This window comes from Rattus norvegicus, chromosome 3 (assembly GCF_036323735.1).
Source record: "Rattus norvegicus strain BN/NHsdMcwi chromosome 3, GRCr8, whole genome shotgun sequence".
Taxonomy (NCBI): domain Eukaryota; kingdom Metazoa; phylum Chordata; class Mammalia; order Rodentia; family Muridae; genus Rattus; species Rattus norvegicus.
In genome coordinates this window covers 36670247-36686879 of record NC_086021.1, presented here as the reverse complement: position 1 = coordinate 36686879, position 16633 = coordinate 36670247, and the positions used below count along the sequence as shown (strand labels likewise).

Here is a 16633-nt window from a genome sequence, read left to right as displayed (position 1 = left end):
GAAGTCACCCTGTGACAGCAGCTTCTGTCTTCCAGGATCCCATCGGGAGTGTTGGAAAGTCCAGCGTCAGAAGCCATTCCCGAGGGCCAGAACCACTCGACAAGCTCTGAGCAGGACCCTGTATTGGACAAAGAGGGCAGCCCGGGCACAGGCAGCAGCCCCTTCCAGCTCACGGCCTCCTCTGAGGAAGACATCATTGATTTGAAATAGAGTCTGTGTCCCGTGGTCCTCCTTAGTTTTCTTATGCAGATTTGTACTGTTCAAACAGCGCCCACGTTCAGTTCCAACAAAGCGCGCCTTCAGCCAGGCAGCGATCTACCGGACCAAACCTGCACCCTCAGCCAGTTTGGGTCACTCTCCAGTGTCCAGTGCCATCTTTCTTGACCCTGTTTCTTTCCACTCAAGACCCGTCAGTCCCCTTGTAATAAAGGTGGTAGATTTCATTAAGGTTTTAGATCAAAACTTTGAATAAATCAAAAACATTCATTCTTATTCTCTGCAACCCCTCTTTATAGATTTAGATAGAAATTATTTTTTCGTAAATTTTGAGATGTCATATACTATGTTTCTTTTATGAAAAAAAAAGATGCTGCCTTTTAATTTTACTATAAATAAGTTTTCTTTCTCGGCCCTGTTACTGCCTGGGTTCACTGGGGTGGGACACCCGTCCTCCAGCCTGGAGCCCTGGGAAAGAAGAATGAAGCCTCCCGCTTCCAAGTCTTAGAGAATTCATCTTACCACTGGGATTTTGTGTGCCGGGAGGTCCTGCATCCCTGTCTGAGAGTTCCCAGATGCCCTGCCTTGTGGGTCCACCCGTTTTGTTTTGTGGTGTTGGGTATGGATCCCAAGGCCTTGCATGCACCAGGCAAACACTGTTGCTGAGCTAAGTCCCAAGCCCCTGCCGTGTTCTTTCATATGAACCGAGCAATTGTCTTTCCTCTCATAGATACATCAGAATGTAGAGATAAGGAGTGAGGGCTGGAGGAGTGCTTCAGTGGATAGGAGTACTCGCTCCTGCAGAGGACCCTCAGGTAGGGTTTCCACTGCTGGGATCAGACACCATGGCCAAGGCAACTCTTATAGGGACAATGTTTAATTGGGCTGGCTCACAGGTTCAGAGGTTCAGTCCATTATCATCAAGGTGGGAGCATGGCAGCCATCCAGGCAGACATGATGCTGGGAAAGAGCTGAGAGTTCTACACCTTGATCCAGCCACAACCAGGAGAAGACTGGATCCTCAGACAGCTAAGAGGGTCTCAAAGCCTGCCCCCAAAGCAACACACTTCCTCCAACAAGGCCACACCTCCTAATAGTGCCACTCCCTGGGCCAAATACATTCATATCACGAGGACCCTGGTTTAATTCTCAGCACTCACATTGGGTCTCACAACCATTTGTAACTACAATTCCAGTGGATCCAATGACCTGACCGCCAAGGCACACACATGGTGCACACATATATATACACATGTACACTTACAAAAATTCATTTTATAAGTGTTAGTTTTTTTTTTTTAATGAAGACTTTTTTAATGGGCTGGAGACATGACTCAGAGATTAAGAGTGCTATCTGTTCTTTCGGAAGTTCTGAGTTCAGTTCCCAGAAACCACGTGGTGGCTCATAATCATGTACAATGAGCTCTGGTGCCCTCTTCTGGCCTGCAGGCATATATGCAGGCAGGATGCTGCATACATCATAATAAATAAATCTTTTTTTAAAAAGGGTTTTTAAAATTATGTGTACGCAGTGTGTCCCCTTGTGTATATACACACAAATGTAGTTGCCTACCGAGGGCAAAAGAGGACATCAGAGCCCCTGGAGATGGAGTTACTGGCATTTGGGAGCGGCCCAAACTGGGTACTGGGAACCCAACCCAGGTCCTCTTCAAAGTCTGTTTTTTAAAATCCCTACCTACCCCAGCACCCTCCAGAAAAGTGATCAGTAAATAATGTGGACCGAGACAGACATGAATGAAATAAGAAACAGCATCCCTGCCCAGAGGTCACAGGTCACCTCCAGTTTAGCAACTGATTGATTCCCCCTCATGCCCATATGGCCCCAGGGTCAACCCACAAGGAAGCAACTCTGAGGAGGTCTGATGTCATGGAACGTGTCAGAGGTTGGAGCTTCAGCTCCTTCCTCCTTGCAAGCCATAGTGAGCTCCCCTCCCTTCCCCCTTCCATACAACAATTGATCGTGATACGTGGGACTGAAGGTGCCTGGACCCTCGTTAGCTTTAGAGGCAACTTCACGCTGCATTGCAACCCCACCAGAAGTTTTATCAGCTTTACTCTGGCCTTCCTCAAGCTGGAGGCTTGTGGGGACACATATGGAGGGTAGAGGTCAGTTTCGGGTGCTATTCCTCAAGAACTATGCACTTTGGTTTTTTGAGACAGGGTCTTGCACTAGGATCTGGTGGGGCTGGATGCCCAGTGAGCTCTGGGGATGACATTACAGACATGCCCTACCACACCTGCTTTCCCAAGAATGCTAGGGTCAAACTCAGGTCCTCACACTTGCAAACCTAGCACTGCACCAACTGAGCCATCCTCCAGACCATATTGTCTGCTTTTCAGGTAAGAAAACAGACTCCAAAAGAGCAGGTGACTTGAAACTTGAGTTCTCTTAGTCCCAGAAAAGTTCTGCCCCTCTCCACACTGTTCATCTCTCAGAGACACCTGTTAGCTGGGGTTGGCTGGTGTTTTGTTTTGTTTTGTTTTGTTTTGTTTTGTTTTGTTTTGTTTTAGGATCTGGGAGGAGACATTCAGTTTCATGGGGCCAGAGCTGGCCTTGAACTCTTGATTCTCCCACTGGACCTTCCAAGTGTTCAGTAGGAGGTAGGCGTGTGACACATGCCTGGCTCCTGGCTGCTGGTTCTTCTGTTATACAAATTAATGAGCTTGTGTCTGCATTTCTCCTGTTGTTTTTGTTGTTTCATCTTGATGAAACAGAGAAAGAATCCAAGCCTCTATTTATTCTTCCAGAAGGACAGTGATGAGGCCACCTATGACCGAATAAGAGACAAGGGTGTGAGAGAGGAGGCAGAGAGGCACCTGACTCACCAAGCTAGTATTGTTCTGCTCACAAAAAAAAGGGGGGGGTGAGCCTTTTGAGAGCCAATATCTGGTCCAGTTTGGGAAGGGATACCACTAGCCAGTGGTTCATACATGTCCATGACTCAGAAGTCTGGTGCTGGCTGGGTATCCCTTCTACAGAAGCCACTCTGCCGAGCCTGTTGACCAGTACAAAGTACCTGGTCGAGGTGCAATTCAACCCAAGTCCTTTACTCTGCAGACACCAGGAGCCTGCTGTCCAAAGGAACTGACGCCCCTTGGGGAAAAAAAAAAGAGAACAGAGCGGGTGATTACGCAGCAGAGATAAGAGTCCATCACCCAAGCAGAAGACTTTGTAAACCCACAAGCAGGTGATCGGCTGCCTTCAAGGATTGTCTTGTGATCAGAATTTCAAAACACTGGTTGCCACAGTTGGGTAGCCGCAGCTTCATAAAGCCGCCGTACTGACAGGCATTTGAATGCTTAGCCTGCTCACAGCTCTAGAAATGAAGACAGCCAGGCGCAGGCAGGGACTAGGTGCCTCTCACTGGTTCTAGAATTACATCCGTCCCACTGAAGCTGCTGTAAGCGTTAGGTATTGATTAAGCAGAGCGATAGAGGAGCACAACCACAGGGAGACTCGGGCGGGAGAAAGATAGAGAGATAAGCTAATCCCAAGGCCTGGTATTATTGTGGGGCAACCAGGGGACAAGGAAATCACTAAGTTCCACTCTGTCCCACTTCTGGAATAGGGGCCTCGCCTGACAGGGTCCTCCCATCTCCAATCCTAGCACTCATGATGAAGGTGAGCTGCCACCAGAAGCACCAGGTCCACGTCAGAAAGTCCAAGGATAGGAACAGGTGGCCCAGGACAGTTTTCCTGGAGCCTTTTCACCCTGCGGCTCTCTGAAGCAGAAGTCAACGTTGGGGAGGACCATGGTCCAGGGAACTGTGGGTTGTAAGGATGGGAAGTCTTGCCCCAGCCAATGTGCTCTACCACTGATCCACTACTACCCTCGTTAGTGGAGGCTAGATTTAGAGACAACTCCATAAAAATAAAAATAAAAATAAAAATAAAAATAAAAATACAAAGGACGGCTCGATGCTTAGGAACACTTGTTTCTGCAGAGGGCTCAGGTTCAGGTCTCAAGCACGCACACACATGATGGCTTACAACAATCTCTAACTCCAGTTCCCAGAATCTGACCACGCTTTCTGAACTCCTCAAGCAAGCAAGCAAGCAAGCAAGCAAGCAAGCAAGCGCGCACGCACGCACGCACGCACACACACACACACACACACACACACACACACCACTCACAAATATATCTGTGTGTAAACATGTAAACAACACTCATACAGATAAAGTTTAAAATAAAAAACAAAAGAAACCACCAAAACAGGGGCAGCGAGATGACTCTGCTTGTAAAGGTGTTTGTCCCCAAGTTTGATGGCCTGTGTTCGATCTGGAAGATCCACTTGGTGGAAGGAAAAGAAAGCTTCCTTCGGACCAGCATAGGGGCGCTGTCATCTCTGTCCCCCAGCTCCCTGCAAACATATACATGGGCGTAGTTCAGCTCCATTGAGCTTTGCAACCGGCTCTGTGCTTCCATTGGTCAGCTCTGATTGGAGGCCGGATTCTAGCGTCCCATTGGTCACTCCTGCCGCGGAGGCCGCGCTCGCCCGAGCCGCGACAGTTCGCGGGTCAGACCCTGTTGACATGTCGCCCGAGGACCCCCAGGAAACACAGCCGCTGTTGCGGTCGCCGGGCGCCAGGTGCGGACTCCCGGGGGCCGCGACCTCTCTCTCACGCCCGGCGACGCCGCTCACGCACGGCCTTGTACCCGCAGGGCTCCCGGCGGCCGCCGGGTCTTCCTTGCCACCTTCGCCGCCGCCCTGGGCCCGCTCAGCTTCGGCTTCGCGCTTGGCTACAGCTCCCCCGCCATCCCCAGCCTGCGGCGCACCGCACCCCCTGCCCTACGCCTCGGAGACACTGCGGCCTCCTGGTTCGGGGTGAGCCCGCGGGGGAGTCCCGGGTCCCCCATTCTCTGCCGCACACCAGGGTCCTCCTCATTCTCTTTCCTCTGAGGCTGCGGGGAGTGGGGTGGAGGGATCGTGGGCCATGGTCCCTGGTGGCCTCCTCTTCAGCGCGTCCGGGTCCCCAGGCCGTCGTGACCCTGGGCGCTGCGGCAGGGGGCGTGCTGGGCGGCTGGCTCCTGGACCGTGCAGGGCGCAAGCTGAGCCTCCTGCTCTGCACCGTGCCCTTCGTGACCGGTTTTGCTGTCATCACCGCGGCCCGGGATGTGTGGATGCTGCTCGGAGGCCGCCTCCTCACCGGCCTAGCCTGCGGAGTCGCCTCATTAGTGGCACCGGTGAGTGGTTTGGGCTTCCTAGATGATCTTCGCCAGGCAGGGGCAACAGTGAAGCTATTCCTCACTGACCTTGGTTGTGCCTCTTTTACTCTACTAATAGTGGTGTCCCTGTATGCTTAGCAGCGATAACTGGAATGCCCCTATTCTCGTGTTAACAGCTCTGTTCTGGGTTGTCCCTGGGATATCCCTTCACTGCTTGCAGCCACGGCTGCATATACTTTGCAGCCCACACACCTGGATCACTTACCTGGACACAGGCCTCTCTCCCAGCCTCAGTTTGCTCCCCTTAAAGTAAGGCCGAGTCCTGAGGTGGTTTGCTGGTCCAGGAGTGGTCCCTGGAAAGATTTAGACCCAAGTAACTGAGGATCGCCAGCAACCTGTGGCCACACACTCGGATGACCCCCCCCCCCTCCGTGGCCTCCTGCTTCTCCTCTCTTCACCTGTTGGAGGTGTGAAGGAGTTAGAGGAAAGGGAGACTGGAGATCTGCATGGTTTTGTTTTTTTTTTTTAAACGAGGGCATAAGGTATGGAATAATCTAGAAGTATGTATGGATAACGCCTGGTGAGTCCTGAGATTAGAAGTAATGGCTCCCCTAGTAGGATTAGGCTGAACAAGTTAGTGTCCCAGACTGGAGTCAGCCCGTTTTAACTCACATCTGTGCATATGAAACGTGTGCTGTGCTGGGCCTGGTGGCACATGTCCGTAATCCCATAACTTGAAGGTAAATGCATGAAGACCAGGAATTCAGGGTTATCCTCAGCTCAGGAGGCTAGCCTAGGCTTCATGAAACTCTATCTATAAATGAATAAATAAATAAATAAATTTTTAAAACGAGTGTAGGGAAGGAAGCTCTGCACTCCTCTCAGTGCTCACGCACATAGTGGCAACCCATTACCCACAATCCTCTTTTAAAATCTCCAGGAAATGGGGCAGGGCACTCTGCTGACCCATAGCAGGGTTAAACCTTTCCATTAGAAGAGCCAAGTAAAGTCTAACCTTAACCACCAATAGGTCTATATCTCGGAAATCGCCTACCCAGCCGTTCGAGGACTGCTCGGCTCCTGTGTGCAGCTGATGGTTGTCACTGGCATCCTCTTGGCCTACGTGGCAGGTAGATTTGTATGCTCTCTTTTGATCCCTATTAGAGCCTCTGTGGCCACTCTGGAAACTGAGGGTCATAGCGGGCAAGGGTTTGCCTGGTGCCGCTGGCCAAGGTGCCAGGTTCTCAGGCGCACTCCTGGGAGGGGAGGTCCTGGTGACTCGGTGCCAAGAAGAAGTAGAACAGGTGATTTCTTTGGGCCAGAATCCCACCACACCCTAGAGGGACTCAGTAGAGGGTCCCAGTGCAAGGAGGGGTGGGGGTAGGGAAATGCTTTAGCTCAGTCACTCGGAGAACCGGGCTCTCGGGGCTGGAGAGATGGCTCAGTGGTTAAGAGCACCGAATGCTCTTCCAGAGGTCCCGAGTTCAAATCCCAGCAACCACATGGTGGCTCACAACCATCTGTAATGAGATCTGATGCCCTCTTCTGGTGTGTCTGAAGACAGCTACAGTGTACTCATATACAATAAATAAATCTTTAAAAAAAAAAAAAAAAAAAAAAAAAAAGAACCGGGCTCTCTCCACATGCTGTCACTGGGCTCTCAGCAGAGTGCCGCATAAAGGAGACTGCTTCCCAAAGGTGAAGGGCAGAGCTGGTGGCCTGGGGAGGTTTCCGAAATTGTCTCCCTGTCATATTTGTTCTTCAAAGTCTAACAAACATTTCTACCAATAAAGACATGGGAGGTGTGAGCTGAGGTAAAAACCCACTAGCTCAGTGAGGTGATTTTTATTTTATTTTTCTGACCTATGTACAAGATGTCTATTCATAAGCCTGATCCTACCTACACTAAACTAGCTCGCTCTTTAGAAATCTCTTTCAATCTGTGTCACCCTACAGAGTGGTCTACCTTCCTCTCCGAGCCCCTCCAAGCCCAAGAGGGCTCCTTGGCTCCCCTGCCTAGAACACTGTTGTATCTGTGTCCTGACCTCTGCTTCCCTGTGGCTCTTGCAAGCCCAAAGAGAGAGTCTCTTATCTGGAGCCGCTTCCATGAAGTTCTTTCAAGCCAAAAGAAGAGGGAGAGCCAGTGAGAGAGATCTTTCTCAAAGGTCCAAGTGCTGTACAAGAAGTCACCCTTGGCAGGCTGAGCCATGTCCCCTTCACAGTTAAGCCAAGCCAGTAGGGGCCGGCCATACTAGCTCAACCTTTAAGGTGGGGCTGGTAGCTCAAGGCTACCCAGCTGTCCCCGGCTTACAGAGCAAAGACCTCAAGACCTCTCCCAAGCAAATTGCCTTAAAGCAGGCAGGACTTACGTTCTTTCACACGTATCTATGGAGGCTCTCAGAGACACACCCAAACCGCCTCTCTTCTAGACACATACAGCTACGTGCGACAAGCTAAGCTTTTTGTGGGCTGCTAACAATTGGGTTTTCTGCGTACGATAAACTAAAATCCTGTAGCATCTCCTTAGGCGTTGCTGGAAAGAGGGCAGCCTTCTTCAGACCTGACACGATGCCCCCCTGTCCCCCCCTTTCGGCTGGGTTTCCCTGCCCCTCCCCGCAGCCTCGTTCACCATCCCCACATCTGCAGAGCTGTTAGGGCCAGGAGATTGGTAGTGTAAGAAAAGTGCTTGATAACACATCCCCAGCCTCAGGGCTGGTCGGGGCTGGTCGGGGCTGGTCGGGGCTGGTTGAGCACTGACGGCTTCACCTAGTCTGGCTGTGGTACTGGCTCTTCACAGGGGTCCTGGCTTTTCATATTTAACTCCTTATTGTCCTGGCTCTTCAGTGTCTTCCCAGCAGCCTGGCTGCCTTAGGAGCCTACAGTGAACCAGAGCCCCTACTAGGCACAGCTGTTGACATCGTGCTGTGGGGATAGTTGGTGTCTACCACCCACAGTGTTACCTCCAGTGTGGCTTCACGCTGCCTTGCAGTGATCCTACGGTGTCCTTTTGGCCCACTGCTTTGAGTTAACTGTGGTAGCAAAAAGTGACACGGTGGGAACCGTGATGCCTTCGTCATTAGACTTTGCAAAACAGCTACAAGCTACCTTATTGCTAAAGTGAACAGACTCTCACAGGCTGACCTCTGACCTCCACATGAGTGCTATATCAGGAATGCATGCACGTGATCCCACAGACTCTGTTCTAGTTAACTTTCTGTTGCTGTGGCAAAACACCATGATCCAAGGCCATTTATAAATGTAAAACATTTAATTTGGAGCTTGCTGTTCCAGAGGATCCATGACCTCTGGATCCTCATGCTGGGAGCATGGAGGTAGGCAGGTAGGCGTGGTGCTGGAGCAGTAGCTAAGATCTCACATCAGTCCACAGACAGTAGGCTGAGATCTAACTGGGAAGGCAAGCCCCGCCCCCGTGACACACCTCCTCCAATAAGGCCATGCCTAGTCCTTCCCAAGCAGTTCCACCAACCGGGGACCAGGTACTCAAACATGAGCATGGCCTTCTCCTTCAGACCGCCATGCACAAGATAGTTGAATAACGTAATGAAATTTAAAAGACAAAATTATGATACAAGTATAACATAAGATTTGGGAAATAGTTGAACAAATAGGAGAGCTTGCTGCCCAAGCATGAGGACCTGAGTTCAAATCCCAGCTCCCACATAAAAGGTTGAGTGTGGTCATGAGTTCTTGTGACCCCAGCTCTGTGATCAGGTAGAGACAAGATGGTGCTGGGGCCTGCCATTCACTAGCCTAGCTCAAGATTTAATGGAGCACCCCAGTAGGGGAAAAAGGCAGACAGCAGTAGTACAATGGGTGCCCTCCTCTGCCTTCCACACTCGTGCATGGGCACATGTGTGTGCACACGCACACACACAAATTAAAAATTACTTTAAAAGTCTAATGTAGCACACACATCAAAGCAATAGCAGTCATTTCTTTTTTTTAAAATATTTTATTTATTCATTTATTATATATGAGTACACTGTCGCTGTCTTCAGACACACCAGAAGAGGGCATCAGATCTCATTACAGATGGTTGTGAGCCACCATGTGGTTGCTGGGATTTGAACTCAGGACCTTTGGAAGAGCGGTCGGTGCTGTTAACCACTGAGCCATCTCTCCAGCCCTAGCAGTCATTTCTAACCATTGTCAAGTATGTTGTAGCATTTGACATGACAGAGTACAGCATTTGGCTTACCCTAGCATATCTACTGCAGTGCACTGTGTGTAGTTACCATGGCTACGGTGAGCGTCTTTTCTGTGCAGCCCACCAAAGATGTCAGCTAATGTCCTGATGGAACAATCCCAGTAGCAACTGTTTCCTTAACCCACATGTGGGCACAGGCGGTGAGATGCCACCGTCGGAGTGAGTCCCTCCCGGGGCTTGCGAGGGGGCTGGGCTGGCTTGCCCTGACTCTGACATCTGCCTTTGCAGGCTGGGTCCTAGAATGGCGCTGGTTGGCTGTGCTGGGCTGTGTGCCCCCCACCCTCATGCTGCTGCTCATGTGCTACATGCCCGAGACCCCACGCTTCCTCCTGACGCAACACCAGTACCAGGAGGCCATGGCTGCCCTGCGCTTCCTGTGGGGCTCTGAGGAGGGCTGGGAAGAGCCCCCTGTTGGGGCTGAGCACCAGGTGAGAGGCTGAGAGCAGAGCCAAGGCACACGGCCAGGTAGCAGCCCCCTCCACCCTTACTGAGGACCAGTGCTGTCTGCGCAGCTTCCTACTGTCCCCCAACAAGTGAAAGGCCAGGCCTGTGAGGGGAAATGGGTGAGGGCTTAGATTTAATGGGAACCATAGGCAGGGGAGACCTCAGAAGCTGAGAGGGAAGACCTCAGAGGCTGAGAGCAGAGCCAAGGCCACACGGCCAGGTAGCAGCCCCCTCCACCCTTACTGAGGACCAGTGCTGTCTGCGCAGCTTCCTACTGTCCCCCAACAAGTGAAAGGCCAGGCCTGTGAGGGGAAATGGGTAAGGGCTTAGATTTAATGGGAACCATAGGCAGGGGAGACCTCAGAAGCAGGAGGACACAGACACTGCAGCTGTGTGGCCTGGCCATCTCTGAGTCTTGGTGCCTTCATCTCTAGCGAGGCCTCACCATTCCCCAGTAGTGCTGAGATCTGTGAGATCTGAGGAGCTAACCCTGAGTGCACAAACGTGCTTGGCATTCCGGGAGCAGGATTCTTTAATATCTTTTTTTTTAATATTTATTTATTTTATGTACGTGAGTACACCGTGGCTGTCTTCAGACATACACCAGAAGAGGGCATCAGATCCCATTACAGATGGTTGTGAGCCACCATGTGGTTACTGGGAATTGAACTCAGGACCTTTGGAAGAGCAACCAGTGCCCTTAACCACTGAGCCATCTCTCCAGCCCTGGGGAGCGGGATTCTTTACCCAGGTGCTGGAATCTGCAGCCCTCACAACTCCCCTCCCACATGAGGAGGCTGCAGGGGCCTGTCTGCACACCCAGGGCCACAGGTGGGGTGGGGACAGCAAGAAGGCTCAGTCCCCTCCACTTAAGCTTCTGGGCTCGCTGAAGGGTCCCTAGGACAGGAAAACACTGACAGGCCATCTTTGTGACAGGGCTTCCAGCTGGCTATGCTGAGGCGCCCTGGTGTCCACAAGCCCCTCATCATCGGCATTTGCCTCATGGTCTTCCAGCAGCTGTCAGGGGTCAACGCCATCATGTTCTATGCCAACACCATCTTTGAGGAGGCCAAGTTCAAGGTGAGAGGCTCCTCCTCAGCTTGCCTCATGCCATTTTGACCCAGCTCAGCCAGAGAGAGAGGGAAGGACTTGTCTCTCTCTAGCAGACTAGCTTCTCCCCTCCCCCAGGACAGCAGCCTGGCCTCGGTCACTGTGGGCATCATCCAGGTTCTGTTCACTGCTGTGGCGGCCCTCATCATGGACAGAGCAGGGCGAAAACTGCTTCTGGCCTTGTCGGGTGAGGCCTGATGGGGAGGGCCCAGCCTCCCCAGCTCATGGGGGGAGACGGGGCCAGGGAGGTGATACATTATGACTGGTTCTTTTGAGCAAGTGACTTTCTGTCCCCCTATTTCCTAGTCTGAAATGGGGAGAGGGTCGTGGTGAGGTCAGGTCCTGGGCAGTAGCTTTGGCCTACACATCCATGGTGCCCACTGGCAGCTGTGAAGACCACTGTGGGTGTGGGGTTGAACGCTGCTTCTGCAGTGGAGAGACTCCTCAGGAACTTCCTGGCATTTGCTGAGGTCTGAGGTCAGGGTAGGAATGCTGGCCAGTCAGGGGCTTCCATGGCCAGGGCACAAGACTATTGTGCCTAGCATGCCTCTCTCTGAGAGACACACCACCCTCTAAGTCCTGGGTGCTGCTGTGTCCCCAGCATCCAGCAAGCCCGAGCCTTTGCCTGCAGGTGTGATCATGGTTTTCAGCATGAGCGCCTTTGGTACCTACTTCAAACTGACCCAGAGTGGCCCCAGCAACTCCTCCCATGTAGGCCTCCTGGTGCCCATCTCCGCAGAGCCTGCTGATGTTCACCTGGGGCTGGCCTGGCTGGCTGTAGGCAGCATGTGCCTCTTCATCGCTGGTAAAGAGAGACTAGAGGGACACTGGGTGAAGGCTGTTGTCCCTCTAACCCGCCATGCCAAGTTCCGGAGCACTCAGCTTCAAATCGAGTTTTACCCCTCTGCCCTCGGAGCATAACTTCTGTGCTGATGGCTCTGACCATGTGCTGGGAACTGAGCTAAACCCTTTCACATAATCTCCATGACAGCTTGCAAGCAGGTCCCATCCTTGTCCTGATACCTAAAAGGGAAAGGTCTAGTGCAAGGCCTCCCAGCAGGGTTGAGGGCTGATAGGACCCCTCAGGACTAGCCCAGCATGTGTGCTGTGACACTGCCTTGTCCCCACAGGTTTTGCAGTAGGCTGGGGACCCATCCCCTGGCTCCTCATGTCAGAGATCTTCCCTCTGCACATCAAGGGTGTGGCTACCGGCGTCTGTGTCCTCACCAACTGGTTCATGGCCTTTCTGGTGACCAAAGAGTTTAACAGCATCATGGTGAGTGCAGGCCCATGCCTTCCCCCTCACACTGTCAGCGAAGGCATGGGCCTTTCATTCTTCATTGCCAGAGATTGCCAGGTCATTGCCAGGTCCATGACCCTGAATGTAGGCTGAGAGCCCCTCGTGCCTGGAACACTGCCATCTCAGGGGTGACGTGGAGCCAGAGGTAAACAAAACAATGAACCTGGTCTGTGATCCCCTAAGTCTTAAGTCTGTATTGAGGTGAACGCACCTTCCTCATAGGCTGAGGGGGAGTCTGTGTCATTCAATACTTCACTTCCCTCGTAACCTTCTTGTGTTAGCTGAGGCTTGAGCCCACTGGCTTCCCCACTAGAGAGGTTCCGGGCAGATGAGCAGGCCATCTGCTCCATCACAGGTGCCCTTCAGACCTCCTGACATGTGCCATGCCCAGGCCTATTCAAGGCTTCAGAGATGGCAGCAGCTGGGTTGAATAGGGTTAGGGTCCATCTCCTGACAGGTGCCAAGAAGGCAGTGGGTGGCATGTATATCCAGCTAGCCAGAGACATGCTCGGGCACACAGGGTGCCCAGAGGAAGGCAAGCAGAGACCCACCGTGGAATGTGAGAGGGGACAGACAGCAAAGGACCTGGGGAAAGAAGCCTAGAAGGAGGAGACAGACAAACCCAACAGTGACCCAGGCCAGAGCACTGTTAAGAGGCTGAGAATGGGAGGGTCACCTGGTGTCCTCTCCCTCAGGTCACAAACTCCCCCTACCCCATCACTCTACCATCTCTCGAGAGTGATGGTTCTCCCTTTGTCATCACACGGAGAACTAACAGCATAGGACACTGGAAGGCAGGGCCAAAGAACGGGGTAAGGGAGAGGGGTAATGGCAGCAAGCCCGACATGGCCAGGACTCTCGCTGTCCCTTGACGTTGCTGATTTCAGGGCGGTGCCTTGGTTTCCCAGGCACACATCCCCTTGGGTGATAGTGAGCTACTCCCTATTTACCTGGGTGTCAGGCTACGGTCAGGGTGCCCCTGGATTTTGTGGGCCCTCTGTCCTCTGGCTACTCCACCTGTGCCTTTCCTCTCTCTGCAGGAGATCCTCAGACCCTACGGCGCCTTCTGGCTCACCGCTGCCTTCTGTATCCTCAGCGTCCTTTTCACGCTCACCTTTGTCCCTGAGACTAAAGGCAGGACTCTGGAACAAATCACAGCCCATTTCGAGGGACGGTGACGGACCCTTTCTGTGACTGGCAGCCCTGAGCTGAGCTGGCTTCGGGTTTCAAAAGGAGTGGAGTGGCCTCAGTGACCACAGTTTGAGCCCAGGGGCCCCCTGACTCCTCAGATCTCCGGGCCAGCTTTGTCCAGATCTCAACCCAGATCCACACCATGAGCTTCACCAGATTCTGAGGCTCTGCAGCCTGCTGCACACACAACACATCTGCGGAGCCATGCAGTCTCGCCTAACCCACGGGTCTCCTTCCTAAGACTAAAGCAACTGACGAGACTGCGGGCTCCTGGCTCTAGTGCTCTGGCTGGGCATCTTTGGGGTGCTTGGTCCTAAGCAACTGCCCATACCTCACTTGACTGGGGGATGAGAAAGGGACTTAGCCACATAAGATTTGGGCTCAGAAACAAGGTCAGGTGAGTCCAGGAAGAAAAGAGAATGTTCTTGTCTTGTCAACCAAGTCCTTCTCAGAGTGCCCAGAGACCTCCGGATTCACCTTGGGGTTAGCCAGCTTACCCATCACTTACAGGTTCTCTCCAGCTCTTCCCTGGTCTCAGTGTCCTGGATCATTAGTCACCAGGTCTTGTTGAGTTTCAGAAAATAAAAGGCCTCTTTCCGTTCAACTTTAATGGAGCCAGAAGTCTTTTGTGGGTCACTTGTTTCATGGAGTACATTAGAGATACGTTAACAGGATGTGTTCAGCAGGCGGTCATCCGTGGGGCGCTTTACCTGCAGGGAAAAACTGCCCCTTTCCAGAGGTAAGTTACCCAGGTAAGACTGTGGCTGCCCTGATAGCCACTCTCGACCGTCAGTTATTGAAAGCAGAAAGCAGCAGGCTTGGCTCTGCCCTACTTAAGGCAACAGTAAGACTGGACTGTTTTTCCCTTAAGAATCGTGATGCTTACCATCCAACTGAACAGTGCTCTCCACGCTATGTTAGCTGTTAATGGTACCCACCTAAGGTTTGGGGGAGTTTGTTTTGTTTTGCTTTGCTTTTGAGACACGGTCTCACTGTGGAGCTCTGGCTGTCTTGGAATTCACTGTGTAACCTAAGTTGACCTTGAACTCACAGAGATCCACCTGCTGAGATTAAAGGTGTGTGCCAGCATGCTCAGCTGATTTTTTTTTCTTTTTAAGATAGTGACTCACAATGTAACCCAGGATAGCCTAAAATGTATTATGTGTCCCACGCCAGCCTGGGACCGACTGCAATCCTCCTGCCTCGGGTTCTTAAGTGTCATTCTGTTCTTGCTGACCAACTTGAGAAGCTGTGGTCCCAGGTTTTCAATCATCAAACTGGTTAATCCAACTGTTTCTTGCTCCTGGGAGCCCATTTAAGTAGCTGAAACCTTCCCAGAGCAATCACCTCAGAGGATCGCAGAGGTTTCTCACAGTCCAGATGTGAGGGAGCTGTCTGTCTGTGAGTGCCTGGAGAGGCATTATTTTACTGCAGCTCCCAGGTGCTCGTTCTCCTGCCGTGCTTTTCTCTCTCCATCACTCGTTATTGAGCTCAGAGCCCAGTGCATGCTAGCTAGCCAAACACTCCGGCACCGTGCTACGCCCCTGCCCAGCCATTTTTATTTTCTGCTTTTTACTTTTGTGTGTGGGTATACATGTACGCGTTTGTATGTGTGCGGGCACCAGATATTGACATAGTGTCTACCTCAATTGCTCTCCACCCTTTTCTTAAGGATTTAATTGCGTGTGATTGTAGATACCCACAGAGGCCAGAAGCAGCTGATCCTCCAGCCAGTATAGGCAGTTGTAAGCTGCCTAATTCAGGGGCTGGGAAAAGAACTCCAGTCCCCTGCAAGGAAGAATACACTTGCAAATCTACTTTTGCTTGTGAATTGGGGTGGGGGGCAGTCTCACTCTCTAGTCTGTCTCTTAACCTCTTGATTTCTCCCATTCCCTCTTGTACTGTGAGGTCACCATTCTCCCTACAGTCCAGACTGTCTAGGGGCCACTGTTCTCCCTGGTATGATGCTTTTCCTCTCAATGTTTCACCTAAGATTCTTTTGAGGGGCAGGGAGGACATTGAGACATGGTCTTACTCTATAGTAGTCTGGGCTGACTTAAAACTCAACATGTAGCTCAGGTTGGCTTCAAACGTAGAGATTCTACCACTTTGAGTGCTGCAGTCCCAGGAGTACAGTCCCAGGAGTGCAGTCCCAGATGTGCAGTCCCAGGTGTGAAGTCCCAGGTGTGCAGCCCAAAGTGTGCAGTCCCAGATGTGAAGTCCCAGGTGTGCAGCCCAAAGTGTGCAGTTCCAGGTGTGAAGTCCCAGGTGTGCAGCCCAAAGTGTGCAGTCCCAGGTGTGCAGTCCCAGGTGTGCAACTCCACACCAGCTCTCACTGTCCCTTTTCTGTGCCTTTGCTCTGCATTTGTTTTTCCACTTTATCTTCTGCAAATATTTTGTTTGCCAGTCATGCTTTAAAGCAATTAATTTACTAAGGATTATGAGAACACTCCTGGTGAAGGATCCTTGAACAGAATCAGAGTTGGCTTTTGTGTGGTGACATTCTTCCCTGAGCTATTGGGTGGCCCAGATCTTCAGTATGAGGCACCATTCTCCAGAGAAACAAAACCCATAGAGAGACAGACGATATGCGGAGAGTTATTGCAAGGGGCCGAGAAGGCCTAAGACCGTGTGAGTCAGCAAGGTAGTGTCCTGGGAGTGCTAGCAGTGTGACACCAGCCCAAAGGCAAGCACAAGACACAGGAAATGGCACCATAGCCAGCTTCTGTATGTGGGTGCTGGGGATCCAAACTAGGGCACTCCCTGTGCCGGCTTGCAGAGCAAGCATCTTACTGATAGCCATCCCTCCAGAGAGCCATCCCACCTCATTTCTTCTTACTGTGCCTTTATAGCACCCTATGCTGTTTAAGGGGATGGGTGCCTCTTCTGTCTTTTCCACCATTTGAAAATCCAGTTGATTGAGGCATTGTTTACATAAACAGAATTCAACGA

The 16633-nt window shown here is 51.8% G+C and overlaps 2 protein-coding genes across 21 annotated transcripts in view; both read left to right on the top strand.

Annotated features, from left to right (window-relative positions):
- Garnl3 (GTPase activating Rap/RanGAP domain-like 3) overlaps positions 1-492 on the top strand; it is a 143624-nt gene extending 143132 nt beyond the window's left edge. For all 13 annotated transcript variants that reach the window (XM_039106188.2, XM_063284843.1, XM_063284848.1 and 10 more), the window contains one exon: positions 36-492. In XM_039106188.2, coding sequence (XP_038962116.1) covers positions 36-210 — 175 coding nt within the window. In that variant the 3' untranslated portion in view covers positions 211-492. The remainder of the gene's footprint in view (positions 1-35) is intronic.
- A 4181-nt stretch (positions 493-4673) lies between these two features.
- Slc2a8 (solute carrier family 2 member 8) lies at positions 4674-14291 on the top strand. 8 transcript variants are annotated; one of them, NM_053494.2, is made up of 10 exons: positions 4746-4830; positions 4905-5067; positions 5220-5426; positions 6439-6538; positions 9865-10064; positions 11017-11160; positions 11269-11377; positions 11822-11995; positions 12321-12466; positions 13531-14291. In NM_053494.2, exons 1-10 carry the CDS (start codon positions 4775-4777, stop codon positions 13666-13668), a joined length of 1437 nt encoding a protein of 478 aa, NP_445946.2. In that variant the 5' UTR covers positions 4746-4774; the 3' UTR covers positions 13669-14291. The 8 variants fall into 8 exon arrangements, 7 of the variants coding, with proteins under 7 accessions (XP_008760001.1, XP_038961926.1, XP_038961927.1 ...); XM_008761779.4 differs by lacking the exon at positions 11822-11995 and having other exon boundaries at positions 4674-4830; XM_063284736.1 differs by lacking the exon at positions 4905-5067 and having other exon boundaries at positions 4736-4830.
- The last annotated feature ends 2342 nt before the right edge of the window (positions 14292-16633 follow it).

Bases quoted from the DNA above. Each gene is read 5' to 3' on its own strand.
- Slc2a8 (NM_053494.2), top strand. From the start codon at position 4,775: ATGTCGCCCGAGGACCCCCAGGAAACACAGCCGCTGTTGCGGTCGCCG. The intron at 11,161-11,268 runs GTGAGAGGCTCC...CCCCTCCCCCAG, and splicing joins TTGAGGAGGCCAAGTTCAAG to GACAGCAGCCTGGCCTCGGT. The intron at 11,996-12,320 runs GTAAAGAGAGAC...TTGTCCCCACAG, and splicing joins CATGTGCCTCTTCATCGCTG to GTTTTGCAGTAGGCTGGGGA.